At 38.1% G+C, this 22,116-nt stretch overlaps 1 protein-coding gene across 7 annotated transcripts in view; it reads left to right on the forward strand.

Moving 5' to 3' along the window:
* The window catches only part of PTGER3 (prostaglandin E receptor 3), a 190,013-nt gene that overhangs the window by 29,441 nt on the left and 138,456 nt on the right, over positions 1–22,116 (forward strand). For 6 of the 7 annotated variants that reach the window (XM_070076666.1, XM_008263984.4, XM_070076665.1 and 3 more), the window contains 1 exon segment: positions 10,176–10,355. In XM_070076666.1, the coding sequence (XP_069932767.1) occupies positions 10,176–10,355 (180 nt within the window). 7 annotated transcript variants of the gene reach the window in all.

A 22,116-nucleotide genomic window follows, 5' to 3' on the forward strand; every position in this document is an offset into this window, starting at 1 on the left:
TTATGTCTTTGCAGCGTTCCCCCAGAACACCCAGTGTTCGGTCTCTGCACAAAGCATTCTGTTCTAGAAGTCTGTAATAGTGCAACAGTTGGAGCAGTGCCTGGGGGGTGGGAAGAGGTATGCTATGGAAAGTGAAGATGCTAATTATTTTTATCTCACTTTAATTTTTGCAACTACACCATTTGATGGAGAAGATGTGTGTAGTAAGCAGGTATTAATTGTGACTTAGAGAAAGGGAGGTTCAGATCCAAAGTTAGGTACCTGGTCTCCAAACCAGAAGCAAAGTGAGTCAGATTTATGGAGGGTCTTTCACTGTTGGTCAGTGTATTTGCCTGAGTGTGCTACTTCTACAAAAATCTTTCTCCAAAGACACATAAATCTATTCCTTGTTCTCATATACTATCTCCTTTGTAACTTTGTAAATTTTCCTCTATTTACCCCTAACCAAAAAGACATATTTGGGTATTTCTTACAAAGAAATCGTCTTTTGTTCCATGCTTTTTTCTTTTAGGTTTCTTTTCTTTTCCAAATCAAATACTTATTCACTTTCTTGCCCCAGAATACATCAGAAAAAATAAATGTTACTATTCAAGTATATGTGGAAGCCCTCCAGTCCATTCCAATGTTTCTAGGGAATTCAATAAATCCCAGAGAATAAATGACTTTTCTAAAGTCATAAGTGGTAGCAAAGCCAGCAATGGAATTAAGCTCTTCTGATTTCTAATCCATTGTTGTTTTTAAACATTTTCTGAAACTACATAGTAGTAAAGATGAAATGACACAGCTACTAGTAATTTTTTAAATGTTCGTGAGCTATTTATTTGCAAAGGTTTCAGATTAGATAAGGCAGGGAAGCCTGTTAAACAGTAGAGTCAAGGCTGGCATGATAGTCTGACAACCCAACAGGATGGCAATCAGACTGGAAAGACTACATCTGTTTCTTAATCCTCATGCACAGTGAAGCTTCTTCCCGTGAAAAACCTTCAAATTATGTAATTAAGTGGCTTGAAGGGCCCAGGCTGGTTTCAGTGTAGAGTACATTTACCAACTCCAGAGGGGAATTTCCAGTATGGCAAGTTATTCTCTCAAAGCATAACAGCAAAGAATTTTGGAAAACAAAACGTCATGGGTAACAATTGGCTTGTGGGAGAATGTCTCTTAAACATTACATTAGGAATAAACTGGAAATGATTAAACAACCCACACTAGACAGCTAATGAATTTTATTACCCCCTCTACAGATTAATTTTTTGGGGAGGGGTTCTCATTATCTTCAATAAGTATATGTGGCCTACAATCCCAGGCACTTTTGAACAAAGAAATTAAGCACTGGAGACTTTTAAAAGTGTAATTGTCAATCCAAATGCAAATTATTGAAGCAATCTCTGGTTAATGCTTTACTCTTTTGTAAAAAAAAGCTTTTATTTAATGAATGCAATTTTTAAAGGTGCAACTTTAGGAAGATAGTGGTTTTCCCCCCATACCCACACTCCCTCCCTCACTCCTGTCCCACCTCCTAATCTCTCTCCCATCCCATTCTTGTTTAAGATTCATTTTTAATTAACTTTATATACAGAAGACCAACTCTATACTAAGTAAAGATTACTCTTAATAAGAACATTATCACTGAGGAAGGAACAAATGGTTTGGTTCTTTTAGTCTGGAGCAAGGTAATTGCACTTGATGGTGGGCAGAGATGGAGAATATAGAGGTCAGTGATATGTTGTGTTCCTGGTTATCCTGAGTAAATAAAGAGCTCTCTCTTCTGTAATCAGGAGAGAGGCCGCAGGTCCTGAGAGGATTTACGTGGAGCCTGGGACAGTTGCTAGCAGATGAGCTATAGCTCTGTTCAGCCAGAGTGGGTCCCAGCACTCCTTTGACCAGATGGTTCATTATATGAGGTTGTTCAGAAGGAGCAATCATGCAAAGTATACATGCATTTGCTTAAAAAACAGTTCATTTACCAGATGAGTAGCCTCCTTTTTGTTTGTCCCTTCTCATCTGTATTAGGAGAATTGGAGTAATAGGAATAATTAATTCTAAATAAAACTATATAGTTGTACCATGGATTTTCTCCTAAAGTCTGAACAATATAAAAAATCCTTGCAAACACATATACAAAAATTTCAAGAATGGTTTAGCTCCTTAAATATGGAGAAGTCAACAGATACATGATACTCTGCATTTATGTTCAGAATTCGACGAGAAATTTGGAGCCCTTCTTCCATCCCTGCTTCCATTTGGAAGTAGCAGTATTATGCTCACTGCTTCTAATTCCAATTTTCTCTGTATTGCACATCTCGTGATTGCTGGGAAAAGCTAAAGTGTCTCTACTCATGTGCCAGCTATTGCTTACAGAGCTTGGTTTCATAATTTTATAATCATTGCATTGTCAATAGTAAATTACTGGAAATTACTGTGTACTAAGCAATATAAGGCATATGAGGCTTATATTAGCCTCATCAAAAATAATTTTAAATTATTTCCTCATAAAAAGTAATTTTAAAATAATCAAGAACTGTGTAAAACGACTGAAATTTCATTTTAACAAATAATTTGATGAATTTTCCTGATCATAAAAACTTAGAGAAATCCAATACTTTATGTTATAAAAGAAAATGAAAATTTAATTTAAGTGAACTTTTAGATAATTCCAGACCAGGCTTGGAGAGCATTTCCTAAAGATGATAAATGGTCAAATATTTACATTTTAGATGAATTAAGAGGCTGAGACAAAACTTTTCCAACACTCTATAAGACGAGGAAGAAGGAGGATTCATGGGCATTTTTTTGCCCATAAAGACAACTTAGTTGAAAAAATTCTGATTTTATGCCTTTGAGGCAAACACATTGAAATCCAACTGATGCCACTAGAATAATAGGCATTTCATTTTTGCATGTTGCAAGTTTAGAAAATGAGATTTACATAGGAGTAAGGATGAAGTTTACTTTTACTTTGTTTATAGTAAAACAAGGTTAAAAAGTGAACAGTGTCAACAAGCTTGCTACAATATATTTTCTTTTTTTTTTTTTTTTTTTTTTTTTTTAACAGGCAGAGTGGACAGTGAGAGAGAGACAGAGAGAAAGGTCTTCCTTTTGCCGTTGGTTCACCCTCCAATGGCCGCCGCGGCCGGCGCGCTGCGGCCGGCGCACCGCGCTGATCCGATGGCAGGAGCCAGGAGCCAGGTGCTTTTCCTGGTCTCCCATGGGGTGCAGGGCCCAAGCACCTGGGCCATCCTCCACTGCACTCCCTGGCCACAGCAGAGGGCTGGCCTGGAAGAGGGGCAACCGGGACAGAATCCGGCGCCCCGACCGGGACTAGAACCCGGTGTGCCGGCGCCGCTAGGCGGAGGATTAGCCTAGTGAGCCTCGGCGCCGGCCTACAATATATTTTCTGTGAGAGAATAAATTCAATCTCAAGTTTATTCTTTGCCATGTCTCTTAATATGTGTTGAGAGCTCACCGTGTGGGTGTGTTAGTTTTCCACTGCTGCTGAAACAAATTTGTACAAACCTGGTGGCTTAAAAGCAAAGCCATATCTCATGGTCCTGTAGGTCAGAAGTCAGACGTGGGTCTCACTGGGTAAACATCAAAATGTCTGTGGAGCTGCCTTGCTGTCTGGGCTGGGAAGGAAGCACCACTCTGTTGCTTCCTTAGCTCCTAGAGGAATTCCCCTGCATTCCTTAACTCCTGCCTCCTCCTCTCCATTTTCAAAGCAGGCTACATTGCATCTCTCCAGTGATTCTTCTGTAGTGACAGTGACACCTCCCTCTGATCTCAGCTAGAAAAGCTCTCTGATTTTGAGGACCCTCGTGATTACATTGGGCCCATCCATGCAATCTAGGGTAGTCTCCCCATCTCATAGTCCTCACCCTTAATCATATATGTAAACTCCCTTTTCCCATGTGTGGTAATGTATTCAAAGTTTCTAGGGACTAAGAAATGGTGATCTTTGCAGAAGGGTCACTATACTGCTTGCTGCAATGAAAAGCCAGCACCTGAAGATAGCAATTATATATTATACATATTTTATATGTATAGTTTATCTGCATGTCATATATAAATTATAATAATGTAAATATATATTAATTAAAACTAGCTTATAGTAATATGTATTTATTAATAAAGGAAATAATCTTTTTTTTTTTAGATTTACTTATTTATTTGAAAATAAGAATTACAGAGAGAAGAGAGACAGAGAGAGATCGTCCATTTGCTAGTTCCCTTCCCAAATGGCCACAATATCCAGGACTGGGACAGGCCAAAGCCAGGAGACAGGAGCTTCATCTGAGTCTCCCATATGGGTACAGGAGCCAGGAGACAGGAGCTTCATCTGAGTCTCCCATATGGGTACAGGAGCCCAAGGACTTGAGCCATCTTCTGCTGCTTTCGAGGTACATTAGCAGGGAGCTGGATCAGAAGTGGAGTAGCCAGGACTTGAACTGGATCCCGTATGGGATGCCGGCACTGCAGAAAGCCTTTTATTTAAAATGGAAGATTGGGCTGGCACTAGGGGCAGCCGGTTAAGCCACCATCTGCAGTGCCAGCATTGCATGTGGGCATTGGTTCAAGTCTTGGCTACCCTACTTCTAATCCAGCTCCCTACTAATGCACCTGGGAAAGCAGTAGAAGATGACCCAAGTGGTGGGGGACTCTGCACCCACGTGGAAGACCAGGATAAAGCTCTTGTCTCCTGGCTTCTGCCTGGTCCAGCCCTGGAGTTTGGCCATTTGGGCAGTGAATTAGTGTATGAAAGATCTCTCTCCATCTCACCCTTTCTCTGTAATTCTGCTTTTCAAATAAATAAATAAATTCTTTTAAATAAAGGCTTTCTTAGATCATGTGAATTGGTATGCACATGAAACTTTAAAGTTAGTTTAGTTATTGCTTAATAGTGAATTATTGTTTAATAGCAATCTCCAGCTGTTGAAGCCATCTGGGGAGTGAACCATCAGATGGAAGGCTTCTCTCTCTCTCTCTCTCTCTCTGCCTCTACCTCTTTGTGACTCTGCCTTTCAAGTGACTGAATAAATCTTTAAAAATATAGCAATCAGTCCATTGTCTTCTATATGTCTATGTTTTTCACATAATATAATTATATTAATAAACTACTATATTATATTGTTGTAATTTAATTCTTATATATACTGTTATGTGGATTGTTTATACTTTGTTAAGCTTCACACCTGACATTAGGAATGTATGTTTTTGCCATTTCTGGCTTGTATAGATAGTGCTTCTCTGAACATTTATTGTATAGTTATTTTTGCTTTTATTGAATAAATCCCTTGGGAAAAGTTTCTGTGAAAGAAATTGCAGTCAGAATATATGGCTATCTCCTCATTGCCTACCCATTCTCTTCTTATTTGTTTATAGAACAGTAATTTCTGCAGCTATTAGAAAGGAATTTGGCCAAGGACTATGGATCCAGTCCCAGAGCATGAATTTATTATAAGCCAGATCTGGAAATCCTTGTTCCTTTTGCTAGTGTGCAGTGTAAGAGTAACCTGCGGTTCAGTAAGACAAAAGGAAAATAACTGGAGGCCAGTGTCACCACGGCCATGTGTGATTTTTGATGTAATTTTCCCACCTCTTTTTTGTCTAGTTACCTGCCCACCTGCCTCTTTAGTATTTAAAGGTAGTTTCAAAAGTTAATGGAAAATAAATTTAAATATGTTTATTTTGGTGCCAAAAAGACCTTGAAATCTACCCATGGTTTTTTCATAATAAACATTTTTTATGAACATTTTAAAGACCACTCATAAGTATGGATTTTGAAAATTTTTTTGCAATATAGATCATTTATTTTAATTTCATTTTCCACTATATTTTTGAAGTACTCCCATATATATATATTTAAAATAAAATTGAGAGTCCATAGGTATAACTGACAATACCAGAAAATTCTATGACTCAGTTCTTTTCCTGTTGACTTACCAACAGTGGGACCAGTCATTATCAGTTCTGTGGAAAAAGACACAGGAAATGGGGAATTAAAAGGATCAAATATTTACTAGCATCAAGCATAAGCTAATGTAGTAATTACATCTTTTATCTAACTATTGGAGCCTATTTTGCTAACAGTAGAAAATTCCAAGTCCATTTGCAAATAGATTCAGACAATACTTTGCTTATTTTCTTGTAATCAAGTTCTCTAACCTTGGAACCAGCTGCTGATGTTATATCTACTCTAACTCATAAAGGCCCAACTTTTTATCCCTGTGTCCAAGATGTTGAGGGATATTTTCTATTTGTCTCTAAATGTATGTTTCTATATTGTGTATACACACACACACACACATACACACACACATTTGTAGACCTTTGGAGGACAATGGTTCCTAGTGGTAAGAAAAAAATGACATAGTCTTTTCAGAAGTAAAAGTGGATACTAGAACACAAACTTTTCTGGGGTAGAGAGCAAAATGTATAAAGACAAAGATATAGGAAAAGAATAAAAGGATATTCTAGATGAATAAGTTGTAACTAAAATTTAGATTTTTTGTAGGCTGATATTAGCAGGTAAGGCTGGAAATAAAGATTAAAACAGTAGTGTGAAGGACTTTGGATACCAGGGTTGAATTTTTGTGTGGTAGACAATGGGCAGACATACATGTTTCTGTTGTTGGAGAGAGTTTGCTCAGAGTTGAGGTTTAGAAAGCTGAATGTGTGATGAGTTGACATCCATGAGGGGGACAGGATGTAGACATTCAGTCCATAGCATGCCTGATTGAGATGCCTGTTATTATTCTAATTCAGATGAGAGGGGATCTGAACAGGATGAGAACGGAATAAACAAAAGGCATTATGGAGGATGTGGCAAACTGTGAAGTGCTGAGTCAGGGGGACTGCAAGAAAGTGCCAGTGTTGGAAGTTTGCGGTTAGGAGTGTTTTGTTTGTATGCTCAAGGGAGCTGAATTCAATTTGGGGTATGTGACCTAAGCATCCTAAATGTTCACATAATATTCACATAAGACAGAGATTGGCCTCAATAGAAATGTATTGTAAGCAACAAACAAACCACAAAAGCAATTTTCATTAGTAGTATGCATTAAAAAAGAGTAAAAAAGAAATGTGACATTAATTTTAGTGAGGCATTTATTACAATATTTCAAAATATTATCACTTATTATATAACAAATATTAAATATTCTAATATCTCAATGGACTCCTGCCATATTTCAAGCACTCGGCAGCTATGTAGGTCTGGAAAGGTGAATTTAGGATTTGCTTACAAAGTCAGTTTCTTTCCTTGTTGAGAAGGTGAACTCATGTTTGCGTTGTTTTGTCTTTTTTGCCATTATGAACCACAGGCTGTTGGAAACAGTTTGCAGGTTCCACTCCCGCTATAGGAAGCCTAGGTGGTGTATTTCTTTCTTTTTCTTTTCTTTTTTGACAGGCAGAGTGGATAGTAAGAGAGAGACAGAGAGAAAGGTCCTCCTTTGCCGTTGGTTCACCCTCCAATGGCCGACGGGCCAGCACGCTGCGGCCGGCGCACCACGCTGATCCGATGGCAGGAGCCAGGTGCTTATCCTGTTCTCCCATGGGGTGCAGGGCCCAAGTACCTGGGCCATCCTCCACTGCCTTCCCGGGCCACAGCAGAGAGCTGGCCTGGAAGAGGGGCAACCGGGACTGAATCCGGCGCCCTGACCAGGACTAGAACCCCGTGTGCCAGCGCTGCAAGGTGGAGGATTAGCCTAGTGAGCTGAGGCACCGGCTCTAGGTGGTGTATTTCTACAACCAGTATTGCTGGGAGAGAGCCAATGAAATAATGCCACATTGATCTTGAAGGCCGGTAGGAGCAGCAGTAGTAGCAGCAGTTTACACTCCTGCTAACATTGTGCTCCACATCCTCCCATTTGGTATAGTCACATTTCTCATTTCGTTCCAGCTAGTGGGCAAAAAAATGGCTTCTTATTTTGTTGTAATTTGCATTTTGTGTGATGATTATTGAGTTTGAATTTTTTCTTTAATTAATTTATTTGTTTGAGAGGTAGAGTTACAGACAGAGAGAGGGAGAGACAGACAGATCTGCTGTTTTACTCCCTAAATGGCCAAAATGGTCGCAATCAGGAGCCAGGAGTTTCTTCCAGGTCTCCCATGTGGGTGCAGCTTCTGCTGCTTTCCCAGGTCATTAGCAGACAGCTGGACTGGAAGAGGAGCAGCGAGGACTCGAACTGGTGCCCAAATGGGAATGCCAGCACTGCAGACTGCAGCTTTACCTGCTACACCACAGCACCAGCCCTTAAGTTTAAATGTTTTTATATGCATATGAACCTTTGTTTTTTCTGTTCTCTGGAAATCACAAATATTAATTCACAAATATTCATTAATTCAACACAAATATATTTATGTACATCTTAGTGTTATATTCATGTATATGTCATATAATGTATTCCTTCAAATATAAACATCTGATCATTCATAATATTTGTTTTTATATATATATATATAAAAGATTTATTTAGGGGGCTGGGGCTGTGGCACAATGGGTAAAGCCACTGCCTGCAGTGCCGGCATCCCATATGGTCACTGGTTCAAATCCCAGCTGTTCCACTTCCAATTTCCAATATAGCTCTCTGCTATGGCTTGGGAAAGCAATAGAAGTTGGCCCGAGTCTTTGAGCCCCTGTACACACATGAGAGACCTGGAAGAGGCTCCTAGCTCCTGGGTTTGGGTCAGCACAGTTCTGGCTGTTGTGGCCATTTGGGAGTGAACCAGCAGATGGAAGATCTCTCTCTGCCCCTCCTTCTCTCTCCGTGTAACGTTGCCTTTCAATTTATTTATTTATTTGAAAGGCAGCATTACACAGAGAAAGAGGGAGAGTCAGAGAGAATCTTCCATCCACTGGTTCACTCCCCAAATGGCTGTAAAGGCCAGAGCTGGGCTGATTCGAAGCCAGGAGCCAGGAGCTTCTTTTGGGTCTCCCACGTGGATGCAGGGGTCCAAGTACTTGGGCCATCCTCCACTGCTTTCCCAGGACATTAGCAGAGAGCTGGATCGGAAGAGGAGCAGCCAGGACACGAACCAGTGCCTGTATGGGATACTGGCACTGCAGGCAGCTGCTTAACCGGCTGTGCCACACTGCTGGCCCTTATTTGTTTATGTGTTAAAAGATTTTTTTTATTTGAAAGACAGAATGAGAGAGAGAGCAAGATCTTCCATCCACTGATTTTAATAGCCAGAACAGCCGGGGCTGGGCCAGGCTGAAGCCTGGAGCCAGGAACTCCACACAGTGTTTCAATTGGATGGCAGGGGCCCATGCTCTTGGGCCACCTTCCAATGCCTTCCCAGGCACATTAGCAAGGAACATTAGCAGGGAGCACATTAGTAGGACTTGTGACCTAGTCCTCTGTGACACAATGCCAGCCCCAACAAATATATATTGAGCTCCTACCATCTGCTAAATATTGTTCTAAACACTAGGAATATATTAGCAAGGAATAAAAGGTGGCCCCAAATTCATGTTGTCCTGTAGTTAAAATTCTAGTGTGTGTACTGGGAGTAGGGGGCATATGGAAAAACCAAAAACATGTAAAATATTGTACGTCATATGGCTTTAGGGAACTAGGGTTTAAATTTGGCTCAGCCATTTCACATCATTAAATCTTGATTTCTCCAATTGTATAAAGGAGGTTGTAAGAGTACTTATATTGTTTATTTAATGCATGTGAATTTCATAGTGCCTAACAAATAGTTAGGTTTCAGAAAATGCTAATGCCATTATTATTATTATTATCTGTCTTTCTTTTGCGTTTTCTTCAATAGTTCTTGGAGAACTATTGAAATTTAAAATTAAATGTCTTTATTATTGTGGAGTGGTTACTGTCATTTTGATGTCAACCTCCTGGTGCTTTCTTCAACAAGACAGATGTCTGGCTTATTTTGGGGAGTTATTTTCAGGCTTCTTAAATTCCAAGGACCGAGAGCCTGAGATCATGTATGTTTTAAAAAACTGCATCATGTTGGATAATCAAAATGTGGGAAAATCCAAGATAATATCTTATATAATTTGGAGATGTGTTCTGTGAGTGTAAATGCTGCTGGAATTAGCATTTCAGTTCAACAATCAACTTATTGAAAATCTATTATGTGCAGAATATTGTGTAGAGAGTGTATATATATATTTATATCCTTGTTAACTTTTGGAACCATTATTTGTCCTTCTTTCTTAGATAATGATGTTGAAAATGATCTTCAATCAGACATCAGTTGAGCACTGCAAGACAGACACAGGAAAGCAGAAAGAATGCAACTTCTTCTTAATAGCTGTTCGCCTGGCTTCACTGAACCAGATATTGGATCCCTGGGTTTATCTGCTGCTAAGAAAGATTCTTCTTCGGAAGTTTTGCCAGGTAGCAAATGCTGTCTCCAGCTGCTCTAATGATGGACAGAAAGGGCAGCCTATCTCATTATCTAATGAAATAATACAGTCAGGAGCATGAAAGAGAACACTTAATCAACGTGCATGCTCACAACTTTTGGCAGCAAATATCCCTAAATCTTGTGAATGCAGGCATCTCTGGTATGCCACTGTTTATGCATTGGAGTGGAATTTTTGGTATAATGCTAAATGGTTTCAGAAACATAGATAATCCCTTGGTGCCAAAAGTCCTGAAATACAAACAAAGGAAAATGTATTAATAACAGTCTCATTTTTTTGGGATCTCTGCCATTTATAGCTGAATATGTGGTTATTTATGTGATGAAACCATTTTTATACATGATTTTGATGTGTGGGAGGGCAGAGATAGTTAATATTCAAGTATACTCTGTACTTGGGAGATTTAACCCTACAAATCATCTAGGACAAGGGGATGGCACTTTGTTTTTATTCCAGAACATTGGTCTTCTGTGTTCTCTTTCATTGTCTCACGTTTCCTCTGTTACTTTTTCTTCTTACATTTAAAAAAAATTAATTAGGGTGAAAATGTGTATAACATATCCACAATATTCATTGATAGTGGTGTTATTTAAATAGTGCTGAAGATACCAAGTTAGTTCCAAACCTTCCAAAGTTTAAGATTTGGTTGACTTGGAAATTAGGTTTGCTCCTTATCTGAATAAGAACCAATTCCATTTGTTTCAAATGTAGTGGGGTTTGTGACTACTCAAATTGCTAAATATTCTTTCATCTGAATACATTTTGCATTCCTCTAGCCTGGAAGAGATTCATGAAACTGTTCTGTGACAGTCAGAGAAGTGATTTTTTTTTCAGTATGCTATTTAAGGACTGATTTGGGCACTAAATATAGATACTCTGATTAACTGTTTCCCTTGATTTTCCCACCAACAGCATTCTCCAGCCATTGGGGATCTTCAAATATCAACTCATATTTCTAAAACAAACAAATATTTTGAAGGTTTAATGAAGACTTTCCATAGTTTGGCTTATTTATAGGATAAGAAAATGAGTAATATTGAACCCTTATACTCTCTCTCTGCTCTCTACTTGAAGTATCTCTATCTAGATATTTGTGATTAAAATAGTGATAGTTATTTAAAATATATTAAAATAATAATTTCAATAATATTTCCTTATTACACCCAAAGGCAAACCTTGAGAGTTAAGCTTGACATCTTTGTGATTCAAGGAAATCATTATATTATGTTTTGAGAATTGTACTTTTTAAATAAAAACGCTCCCAAATGTAGTGATCTTTTAAGTCTAGCCAAATGCTTGTCATATCTTTGGCACATTCATTTTATAAAACTATTAGCTTTTTTGTTGTTGTTGAATTTTCAGTTTGTTTTATGACTCTCCTAGTGAATCTTCAAATTTACTTATACCTCTTATAATAGCTGCGACTTCATTGTGTTTAGTAAGCATTTGGAGAAGAATTAATTTTAACAACTACAATATATCTATTGTGTTATTGTGTACACCATAGGTCAGTCAGGAATAATCAATTTAAATGGCCATGCCAAATTGAGTCAGAAGATAAAATCTGAGGGCTATATCGTGATGGTTCTTTCACTAATCTAGATTTTGGAAAATGTAAGAAATAGACTGTACTAAAACCTGGTTATAAAATCTCTCAATGCATATAATTGGGTTACCCCACAGATTACTTGATGGAGTTTAAGACAAAAATACCTACTTCTTTTCAGAAAAAAAAAATGCACTTAAATAACCTTGTAATAAAGAGCTTTGCCTCCTGGGTGATCATCTGACCATAGGTTAAAATCACAAAGACATGCACACAGTGTGGATGTGAGTGACATGAACGTGATTGTGTTATTCCTTTCAGTATCTAGTGTAATACCCAAAGTGTACAAATTGTCCTGTAAATATTTTTTCAGTGAATGGACGAATCAAAATTTGCCAAAACCAAGTGCAAATTGGCAAGGCACACACCTTGTGTTGGCAGTGCTTCATGCAATCACAGTCATTAGCATGAGGAAGTGAATGACTTCTGTTTATTATAGAAAAACAAATTTACCTTCAAAGGTGTAGTGTCATCTTAGTATACAGCCAAGAGCTTTATTGTATTAATAATTTAGGAGACTTATGCTTCCAAATAGTAATGGATATTACTGTCAAAAGAATATTACTTTTCATCAAACCACGGAAGTACAGAAGACAAAAGAGCCTGAAACTTATCCTTAACTACAAAATAAATTTCCGTCTAGAGGATATAGAATAGAAATGAAAGAATAACAATTTTTGAACAAATTTTAAAAGGATGTGGGAAAAGAACAAATTATGTAAAATGTATGTGAGCTGTATTATCTAGGCAGCCATTTGTTAGTCTGGGAAAAGCCTGATAAGAATAAGCATCCCAAATGATTTCAGCATTTGATGATAATTAAGTTATATTAAACAGACGTTGTACAGAGATCTAGGTGAGTTTAGAAAGTAGGCATCATAGTCATTCCAAAAGGACATGTCTGTTAGGTTTATTGGCCTTGAAGGTTACTGTCACATGCTTAGTTTATCCATGGATATATTTGAGTGGGAAAAATGTGTGCATAAAATATGGTGATTCCTAAACTTCAAAGTATTGGCAAATGTATGTAAAATTAGCAAGGGTCAAGGATTTTCCAAATAATTAATTTATAAATTATGTTGTGTCATGGAAGAAAATGATGACATGCTATCCACAAATAGTTTATTTTCCAAATAAAATGGTATGGTGAATGTCTTTAAAATATTTTTAAGCTAATGAAAAAAATGTGTTATCTCAAGATTTATCAAACTTACCTAGTGCAATAAACCATGACACTTTAGGTGTAAGGTTTATTCATACTAGTTTTAAACTAATTGGAAAAAGAGGTACACATACGTTTCTGCTAAATACCTCTTTATTTTGTAGATTTCTTGACCATGCTACAGAAAAAAAATCATATAGAACTTCAGGCAAGTTAACCCTAAAATGACCATTGGCATTGACTGATAGATAAACAGTGTTTTAATGAAAATTTTCACTCTGTAGTAATATTCTAATATCAGATCTTAAAGTGGATTAGACCTTTTGTTTATTCTTTTTTTTTTTTTTTTTTTTTGGTTTTTGACTTCAAATTAGTGATCAGTTTTCATCCTTACTCACAACAGCACTTATGTAATAGTTCTTGTGGGATGACATAAAACCAGAGTCTGAAAATAGAAAAATTTATCCTTTGAAGATTTGGGATGTTATATTGCCTACTTATTTTTATAATTTAACCCTGAAATCTTCTCTTGAAATACCTGAGAAACTAGAAGATGAAGGATGTAGTGACTGAAGAATATTTATTATTACAAAAATTAAAAGTTTTAATTTGAGTAATTAAAATTTCTATGTTTTATTTATATGAAAAGTTTAGGTTGTCAACCATGATAGATTTTCACAGCTGCTTATTTTTGTGCTTTTATATGTCTCTAAAGCTGTTAAAATTGACATCGGAATAAATGTACAGAATTGTGCAACTGTAGTTAGGTCTGTAGGACTGCTTTCTTAGTTGTGATAAAATACTGATGATAGGTGATATATCTGTGATGTTTCATGACAAGGCTACAATGGAGCCAATTTGTAAAGTTTAACAATCAGCTTAAATTCACATACACATTTGTAAAGAAGTTGTCATCAGTTCAATATTATAAGGAAGCTAACATTTGCAGATTACAAATGAAGCATGAATCAGAGAACTTGTGAAATATTGTATTTTATATATTCAGTTTTATAATTCCTAAAATGGACATGCTATTTAAAGGCTTATAAATTTATATATGTTTAACTGTATGCCATAGCACTATAATACTGTAGAGTACGCTATGCTTCTCTAGAAATGCAATGCAATCAGATGTATATCATACTCATTTATATGTCATGCAACTTCTTTATTGAGAATGGAAATTACTATTTTCAGAAGCTTTGCACCAGATTAATAAGCAACTCAAATATCTATTTTATATATATATATATATATATAATATATTGTTGTTGTTGATGATGATGTTATTAGGAAGATAATTTCTTCCACCTTCCCTACCTTAGCTCTTACCTGCTTATCCATTCTCCTATGGAGAGAAAGTAACAGAAATATTCATTATTGGTGAAACTGAGATTGTTTTTAAGAGACAGAACCTAGTGATATTTCTAACATGCCAAAACCCTAATATGTGAAACAAATCTGAATCTGTTTTTGATAAATCTGCTTTAATGGAACAATTTTATCAGGAACCAATCAGCCTTTCCATGCTTTTTGAGCCTTTTGGAGATGATCCCACTTCTCAAGTTATTTCCAAACAAGCAGCTCTTGAATGCCGTCGTCAGATGATTTGGGAATAGACTATTGTGATTCTTCAATTAAAGCAATTCAGAGGCCTAGCAAGAGCTAGCCAATCTTCAGATTTTAAGACTAACTTGAAAATAGCATGCTTACATAGATTTCAGTTTCTGTAGTTACCACAACTGTAATGCTAAGTTGTGGAAACGCATGTGATTTACTGATATGCTTCAATGTTCTTTCTGCTTTCAGAAGGATACACAGTGGGGGTGGGATAGAGAACACAGAGAAAGTTGTGATGGAAACACTGTGCACTCCCAGTTTATTAAAAGTCTCCATCCTCTTTGGTAAGATCCCAGAAGCAAGGTGTGGAAGGCACTGCATTTATCCTTGCACACCTGAGCATCACTGGGACAAAATGAGGCGTGGTCAGGACTGGTTCCTGTGAAAGCAAGTAATAAGTTCACTTAGGTCATCACTGACTGCTACACTCTGTGCCTTTCCAACTCTCCTGAAGTGTGTGTTTGTGGGGTGGGGTGGCAGCAAGAGAGAAAAGAGAGAGAGAGAATATCTTACCTCCTCCCTGTCTTATGTAACCAAATTTTTTATACAAATAGTATAAAGTTATTTAGAAAAATTAAAAATAGGCGCTAATTATCATGATCCGTTTACAACAAATGAGTGGAAGTATTATTTACAAAGTGTGCCTAAGGAAGAGCTATGTTCACTGGCACTTTCATCCATATAGGAAGCCCATGGTTCTCATGTCTCCTCCTCAGCATTCCATCTGTACACATTCGTATTAGTGGGAAGGTGTATTTTGTCACCTCTGTGTAAAGCCTTTTGGGTAGTTATGTTCAGTGTATTTAAAGTATCTCCCAGTGTGTTGAAAGGCTGCTCTTCAATACCATGTAGACAAAGAATGAAAGAGACCTTGAAAAGTTCATTAGAACTTTGATAACATTTACGCCATGGCTAGTCTATGTATTTAATGAGTGTATGTTATTTATGTTGTATTTGTCAATGGAAAATAAAGTTGAATATTATGAAATGTCACTGTCTTTTTTTTCCTGATGCCAATTCATTTCAGGGATATTCTATTTATAACTGTAGTAAGTATTTTGCTGAAATCCTATTTGACATGCTTTGTCAAATGATATCACAAGAGAATGAAATAGCTGATGCTATCTGGAACAATTAGGTCATTTTGTTTTATATTCCACAGTCACCTACATAACACACTATTATTGATTTGCTATAAATCTGAGAAAATTCTCTTCCATTTTCAACATGACACTTCATGTTGTAATCCTTGGACTATTCTTTTTTAACACTCAAGCATATTTATACTTTTTAAAGGTAATTCTTCACCCTTTCTTGTGGATTCTGGTTTAATCTGCAGGTGACTAAAATAAAAAATTGTCCTTGCTCAGCATCAGACCCTTTAACAGACAATACCTGGATATTGGTGTGAGCTGATTAATGGTGGTGACGAATGCTGGCTGCCCTACCAACTTGTTCCTTGTGTTTATTTGAGACACTCTTCCTTTTCTTCAGTGAAGAGAGGAGTTTTATTGAATCTAGATTGCAAAGGCAAATTTATTAACAACAACAACAACAAAATAGCACATTGAGCTTGTCCTCCCTCTTCCTAAGTAAAAGCCTTTATGGAGAACCGTGTTTCTGGTTCCTCACATGGCCATTTTAGGCTGCGGATTAGATCTTATGATCTCCACACTCTTTGTAAAACAACTCAGGCTATTATGGGTATGGTTGTCCAGAAATCTCTACCACCATACTGGTGAACCTGCAGGCTAAAGGTGAGACATTCCTCAGTTTCATGTCCTCAGAGAGCATGGGGTCAGATATCCTTGAAACCATTTTGCATGCTAAGAAATGCTTGATTAAATTGAGTCTAGGCATTGGGTACAGAGAATTCAAACCAGTTCCCTAAAGCTTTATTTTTCTTTCTTTCTGCATGTACCTATTATGTGTCAGGCTCTGGTAGGTGCTAAGACATGAGCATTAATAAGATACACTTTCAACAAATTTATAATCTGTCAGGGAAATAGGAAATATAGTCAGCCCTCCATACCTGAGGGTTTTGCATCCATGAATTCAACCAATCATGAATTGAAAAATATTTGAAAAAGTTTGTGTCTGCACTGAACACTGACAAACCTTACTTTAATTTGTCATTATTTTCTAAACAATATAGGAAAACAGCTTTACATAGCCTTAATTTGTATTAGGTATAATAAGTGGTCTGTAGGTGAATTAAGACATACAGGGAGATGCACAGCAGTTGCATGCAAATTCTATATGTAATTTGAGCATCCACAGGTTTTTGTATTTCTGAGGATTCCTGAAACCCATCCCCTATAGATACCAAGAGATGAGTGTAATTTGATCACCATTAGAGTAAGCACACGAGCATGTGGAGAATGTGCCACTAAAATGGGAAATATTTCCTACAAGCAGGTGACATTTGATCTGCATCTTGAACAAAGGAGGAGGTGTGAACCTAGAAGGATATTTTCTCAATGCATCCTATTATTAAATATTTACTTATGTATTTTTATTTATTTGAAAGGAAGAGCAATATATACATGGAGATAGATAGATAGATAAGTAGACAGATGCATAGATAGATAGATAGATGCATAGATAGATAGATACATAGATGGTAGATAGATGGAGAGAGAGATCTATATCATGATTCACTTCCCCAGATGCCCACAATAGTTGAGGCTGGGCCAGGCTGAAGTGAGGAGCCAAGAATTCCATCCAGGTCTACCAGCTGGGTGACAGGGGCACAAGCACTTGAGCCATTACCTACTGCCTCCCAGGGTGTGCATTAGCAGGAAGCTGCAATGCAGAATGGAGTGCACTTGAACCCAGGCACTCTGATATGGGATGTGAGTGTACCAAGTAGTGGATTAACCCCACTGTACCACAAAATCTGCCCCTCAACTTATTCTCTTAAAAACTACTATTTCCAGGGCCAACACTGTGGCATAGCAGGTAAAACTGCCACCTACAACACTGATATCCCATATGGGTGCTGGTTCGAGTCCCAACTGCTCTGCTTCTGATCCAGTTCTCTGCTAATGGCCTTGGAAAGCCATGGAAGATAGCCATTGCAGGCACCAGGGGAGTGAACCAGCAGATGGAAGACTTCCTCTCTCTCTCTCCCTCTCTCTGTGTCTCTCTATCTATCTCTCTCTGTCTCCGGAACTTTGCCTTTTGAAGAAAATAAATAAATCTTAAAAAAACAAAACAAAAAACTCTACTATTTCCAAGGCTTTCAAGCAGACAAAGTTCCAGTGGTCTATAAAAATGTGGATCTGAATAGAACATAACTCTACAACATCTCAGAATAGGCAAGACTTAAAACCTTAAAAAAGAGCAGGGTCTTTTAACCTTGATACTCATTATACATTGAGCCAGACAATTCTTTGTTGTACTGGGTTGTTCTGTGCACTGTAGGTTTTTTTTTTATCGGTATCCCTGCCTTTATCTGCTAAATGCCAGTAATGCCTCCCTAATTGTGATAACAACAACAACAACAACAAAAATGCTCAGAACCTCTGCCTAGTGCAGAGGCCATGGCAACCAAGCAGGTGCTATGCACGGTTTGCAGGAACAGGACATGTGTGGGGTCTTTGTCCTGAAAGCCACCATTCTGGCATTTCCCAAAGCAGCAGCCACTGAGATGCCAGTGTGTGTCTGCACAAAAATGTCGTGCTACCACTATAACAAAGCCTGGATCACCACAGGCCTTGATCGGCTTCCATAATCACATAAACCTATTCACAGACCAGGAGGTACGATTTCTTAGACAGTATCATCTTTCTCTTGATGCCTCCAATCCCTATTCTGTTTTTGATAAGAGGCCCTAGGGTTAGATGTCTCTCAAAGGGATATTGAAAATGAGTCCTTTTCTCCCAGGACCTTTAAAAATGTGCTGTAATTATTTTTAATTAAGTACACATTTCCAGACTGGTGCCTTAGTATGAGAGGACTAATTTACTGAACTCTCTCTTTAATAGGTTTTTTGCATAATTGGTTCTTGTAACAGAACTGTAGAAGCTTCATTTTATCTGAAAAAAGATTTTTATCAGAGGGTATTCAAATATTGAGCAGATGTTTCTTGATAAAGATCTTGGCTTCCTGAGTTGATCCCAGTCTGCCATTCCTCAGGTGTACAGTTATTACCATACATTTTATTATTATTTTTTATTTATTTTTTGACAGGCAGAGTGGACAGTGAGAGAGAGACAGAGAGAAAGGTCTTCCTTTTGCCATTGGTTCACCCTCTAATGGCCTCCGCGGCCGGCACGCTACGGCCGGTGCATCGCGCTGATCCGAAGGCAGGAGCCAGGTGCTTATCCTGGTCTCCCATGGGGTGCAGGGCCCAAGCACTTGGGCCATCCTCCACTGCCTTCCCAGGCCACAGCAGAGAGCTGGCCTGGAAGAGGGGCAACCGGGACAGAATCCAGCGCCCCGACTGGGACTAGAACCCAGTGTGCCGGCGCCGCAAGGTGGAGGATTAGCCTAGTGAGCCGCGGCGCTGGCCCTATTACCATACATTTTGATAACAGAGTTCAAGTCAATAGCTCTGTAACTGACACTAGTTAAACCTCTTATTTAAGTGAAATGGGAAAATGATATTCCCAAAAAACTTAAAATCCAAATCTGACCAATGTAGTAAAATTAGAACAAGGGTATGTTATATAACTATAAATTTCTGAGACCAAGTAAGAAAGGACCATGAATAATCATCATTTATTCTTGTTGTTATTATGATGTATTTTTATTTGAGAGAGAGAGAGACAGAGAGAGAGTTTGTGCACTCCTGTCCACTAACTCATTCCATAACACCTGCAACATCCGGGGCAGGAGTAGGGAGTCAGGAACTCAGTCCACGTCTCCCATGTAGGTGGCAGAGACCCAGCTACCCGAACCATCACCAGCTGCCTTCCAGGGTCTGCACTATCAAATTGAGAGTGAAACCAAGAATCAAACCCAGACACTTCGATATAGGACAGGGGCATCTTAAGTGCTAGGCCAAACACCTGCCCCATGATGTAATTTTTAAATGAGGGCTTTGACTATAAGGTACAATGTTGGTTGAATCTGGTTTTGAAAAAAACACTGGGAGAAAATAATTCTGAAAACTTCACCAGTCGAGGCCTCTTGAAATTAGATTTATTTTGAAAGTGCCCTAAAGAACACTGGATCTTAATCACTTTGGAACTGGGACCCCTGTGAGAATCAAAGACCCCTCTGATGAAAGTTATGGATCCTCTCCCCACCCAAAGCACAGAGAACTGTTGTACAATGTATGAAATTGTACAGACATCCTGAGTTTCTCTATAGATCTTTGGGAATTTATGAACACAAGAAATATTGCTATGAGAGAGTATTTATAATTCAAGAAATTGCATGAGCTTCCATGTTTGGTTAGAAAGCTAAAACCTAAAACTGGAACCAAATCAACATAATCATTTTCCTCTAAATGCCAAAATTCCTTGACATCTCATTCTACACTCATAATAGTAAACCGACAAAACAAAGGTAGACTTATCACAAGAATTGCAATCATGTAAGAAGTTTCCATCATATGAGAATAAGAAACAAAACACTATAATCCAGAAAAGGAGCAATACAGGTTACACAATAGAAAAACAGGTGGGAAAGTGACAGGACAATTTCTTGTTAAAAATACAATTTATCCAATGACGTATTTGCCTTGTGCTGGGCCAGCAAAAGATATTTGATATGTAATTATTAAAAAAATTAATAAAAACTCACTTCTTTTTTTCAAACTTTTATTTAATGAATATAAATTTCCAAACTACAGAATATGGATTACAATGGCTTCCCCCCATAACATCCCTCCCACCTGCAACCCTCCCCTTTCCCACTCCCTCTCCCCTTCCATTCACATCAAGATTCATTTTCGATTCTCTTTATATACAGAAGATCAGTTTAGCATACATTAAGTCAAGATTTCAACAGTTTGCTCCCACACAGAAACATAAAGTGAAAAATACTGTTTGAGTACTAGTTATAGCATTAAATCTCAATGTACAGCACACTAAGGACAAAGATCCTACATGAGGAGTAAGTGCACAGTGACTTCTGTTGTTGACTTAACAAATTGACACTCTTGTTTATGGCATCAGTAATCACCCTAGGCTCTTGTCATGAGCTGCCAAGGCTATGGAAGCCCCCTGAGTTCACTGACTCTGATCATATTTAGACAAAGTCATGGTCAAAGTGGAAGTTCTCTCCTCCCTTCAGAGAAAGGTACCTCCTTCTTTGATGACCCATTCTTTCCACTGAGATCTCACTCGCAGAGATCTTTCATTTAGTTTTTTTTTTTTTTCCCCAGAGTGTTTTGGCTTTCCATGCCTGAAATAGTCTCATGGGCTTTTCAGCCGGATCCACATGTCTTAAGGGCTGATTCTGAGGCCAGAGTGCTGTTTAGGACATCTGCCATTCTATGGGTCTGCTGCGTATCCCACTTCCCATGTTGGAGCATTCTCTCCCTTTTTGATTCTATCAGCTAGTATTTGCAGACACTATTTATGTGATCCCTTTGGTTCTTAGTCCTATCATTATGATCAATTGTGAACAGAAATTGATCACTGGGACTGGTGAGATGGCATTGGTACATGCCACCTTGATAGGATTGAATTGGAATCCCCTGGTATAAAAACTCACTTGTTTTCGAAAAATACAATCTCCTATATAGATGATAGTTACATGGTTAGAATGTAACTTGACTTACTACAACACACACACACACACACACACATTTACATTTCTGCAAAGGCAGCAGGGAGAGCCTTATTTACTGAAAGTCTGAGTAAGTGCAAGGCATACACTTAAATATATTCTTTAAAGATGTTATTTATTTATCTGACAGGTAGGGTTACAGTGAGAGAGAGGAAGAGACAGAGAGCAAGGTTTTCTATTTTCAGGTTCACTCACCAAATGGCTGCAACTGCTGGAGCAGGCTTTGATCCGAAGCCAGGAGCCAGGAGTTTCTTCCCAGTCCCCCATGCAGGTTCAGAGGACCAAGCCCTTGGGCCATTTTGTACCGCTGTTTCCCAGGCCATAAGCAGAGACCTGGATTAAAAGAGGAGCAGCTGTGACACAAACCGGCACCCATAAGGGATTCCAGGGCCACAGGCAGAGGCTTAGCCTACTATGCCACAGTGCTGGTCCTTACAGATATTTTTACTAAAGCCATAGGCAAAATGCTGACCTGATGGTGATACTTTGTTTCTCTAGAGGGCAAAGTGTGGAGCAAGTAATTTCATTTGTCTTTACGTTTCTCTTACTGCCTTACTGAGAAAGATAGAAAGAAAGGAAATCTTGAAGCATTTAACTATT

This window comes from Oryctolagus cuniculus, chromosome 7, assembly GCF_964237555.1.
Source record: "Oryctolagus cuniculus chromosome 7, mOryCun1.1, whole genome shotgun sequence".
NCBI classification, from domain to species: domain Eukaryota; kingdom Metazoa; phylum Chordata; class Mammalia; order Lagomorpha; family Leporidae; genus Oryctolagus; species Oryctolagus cuniculus.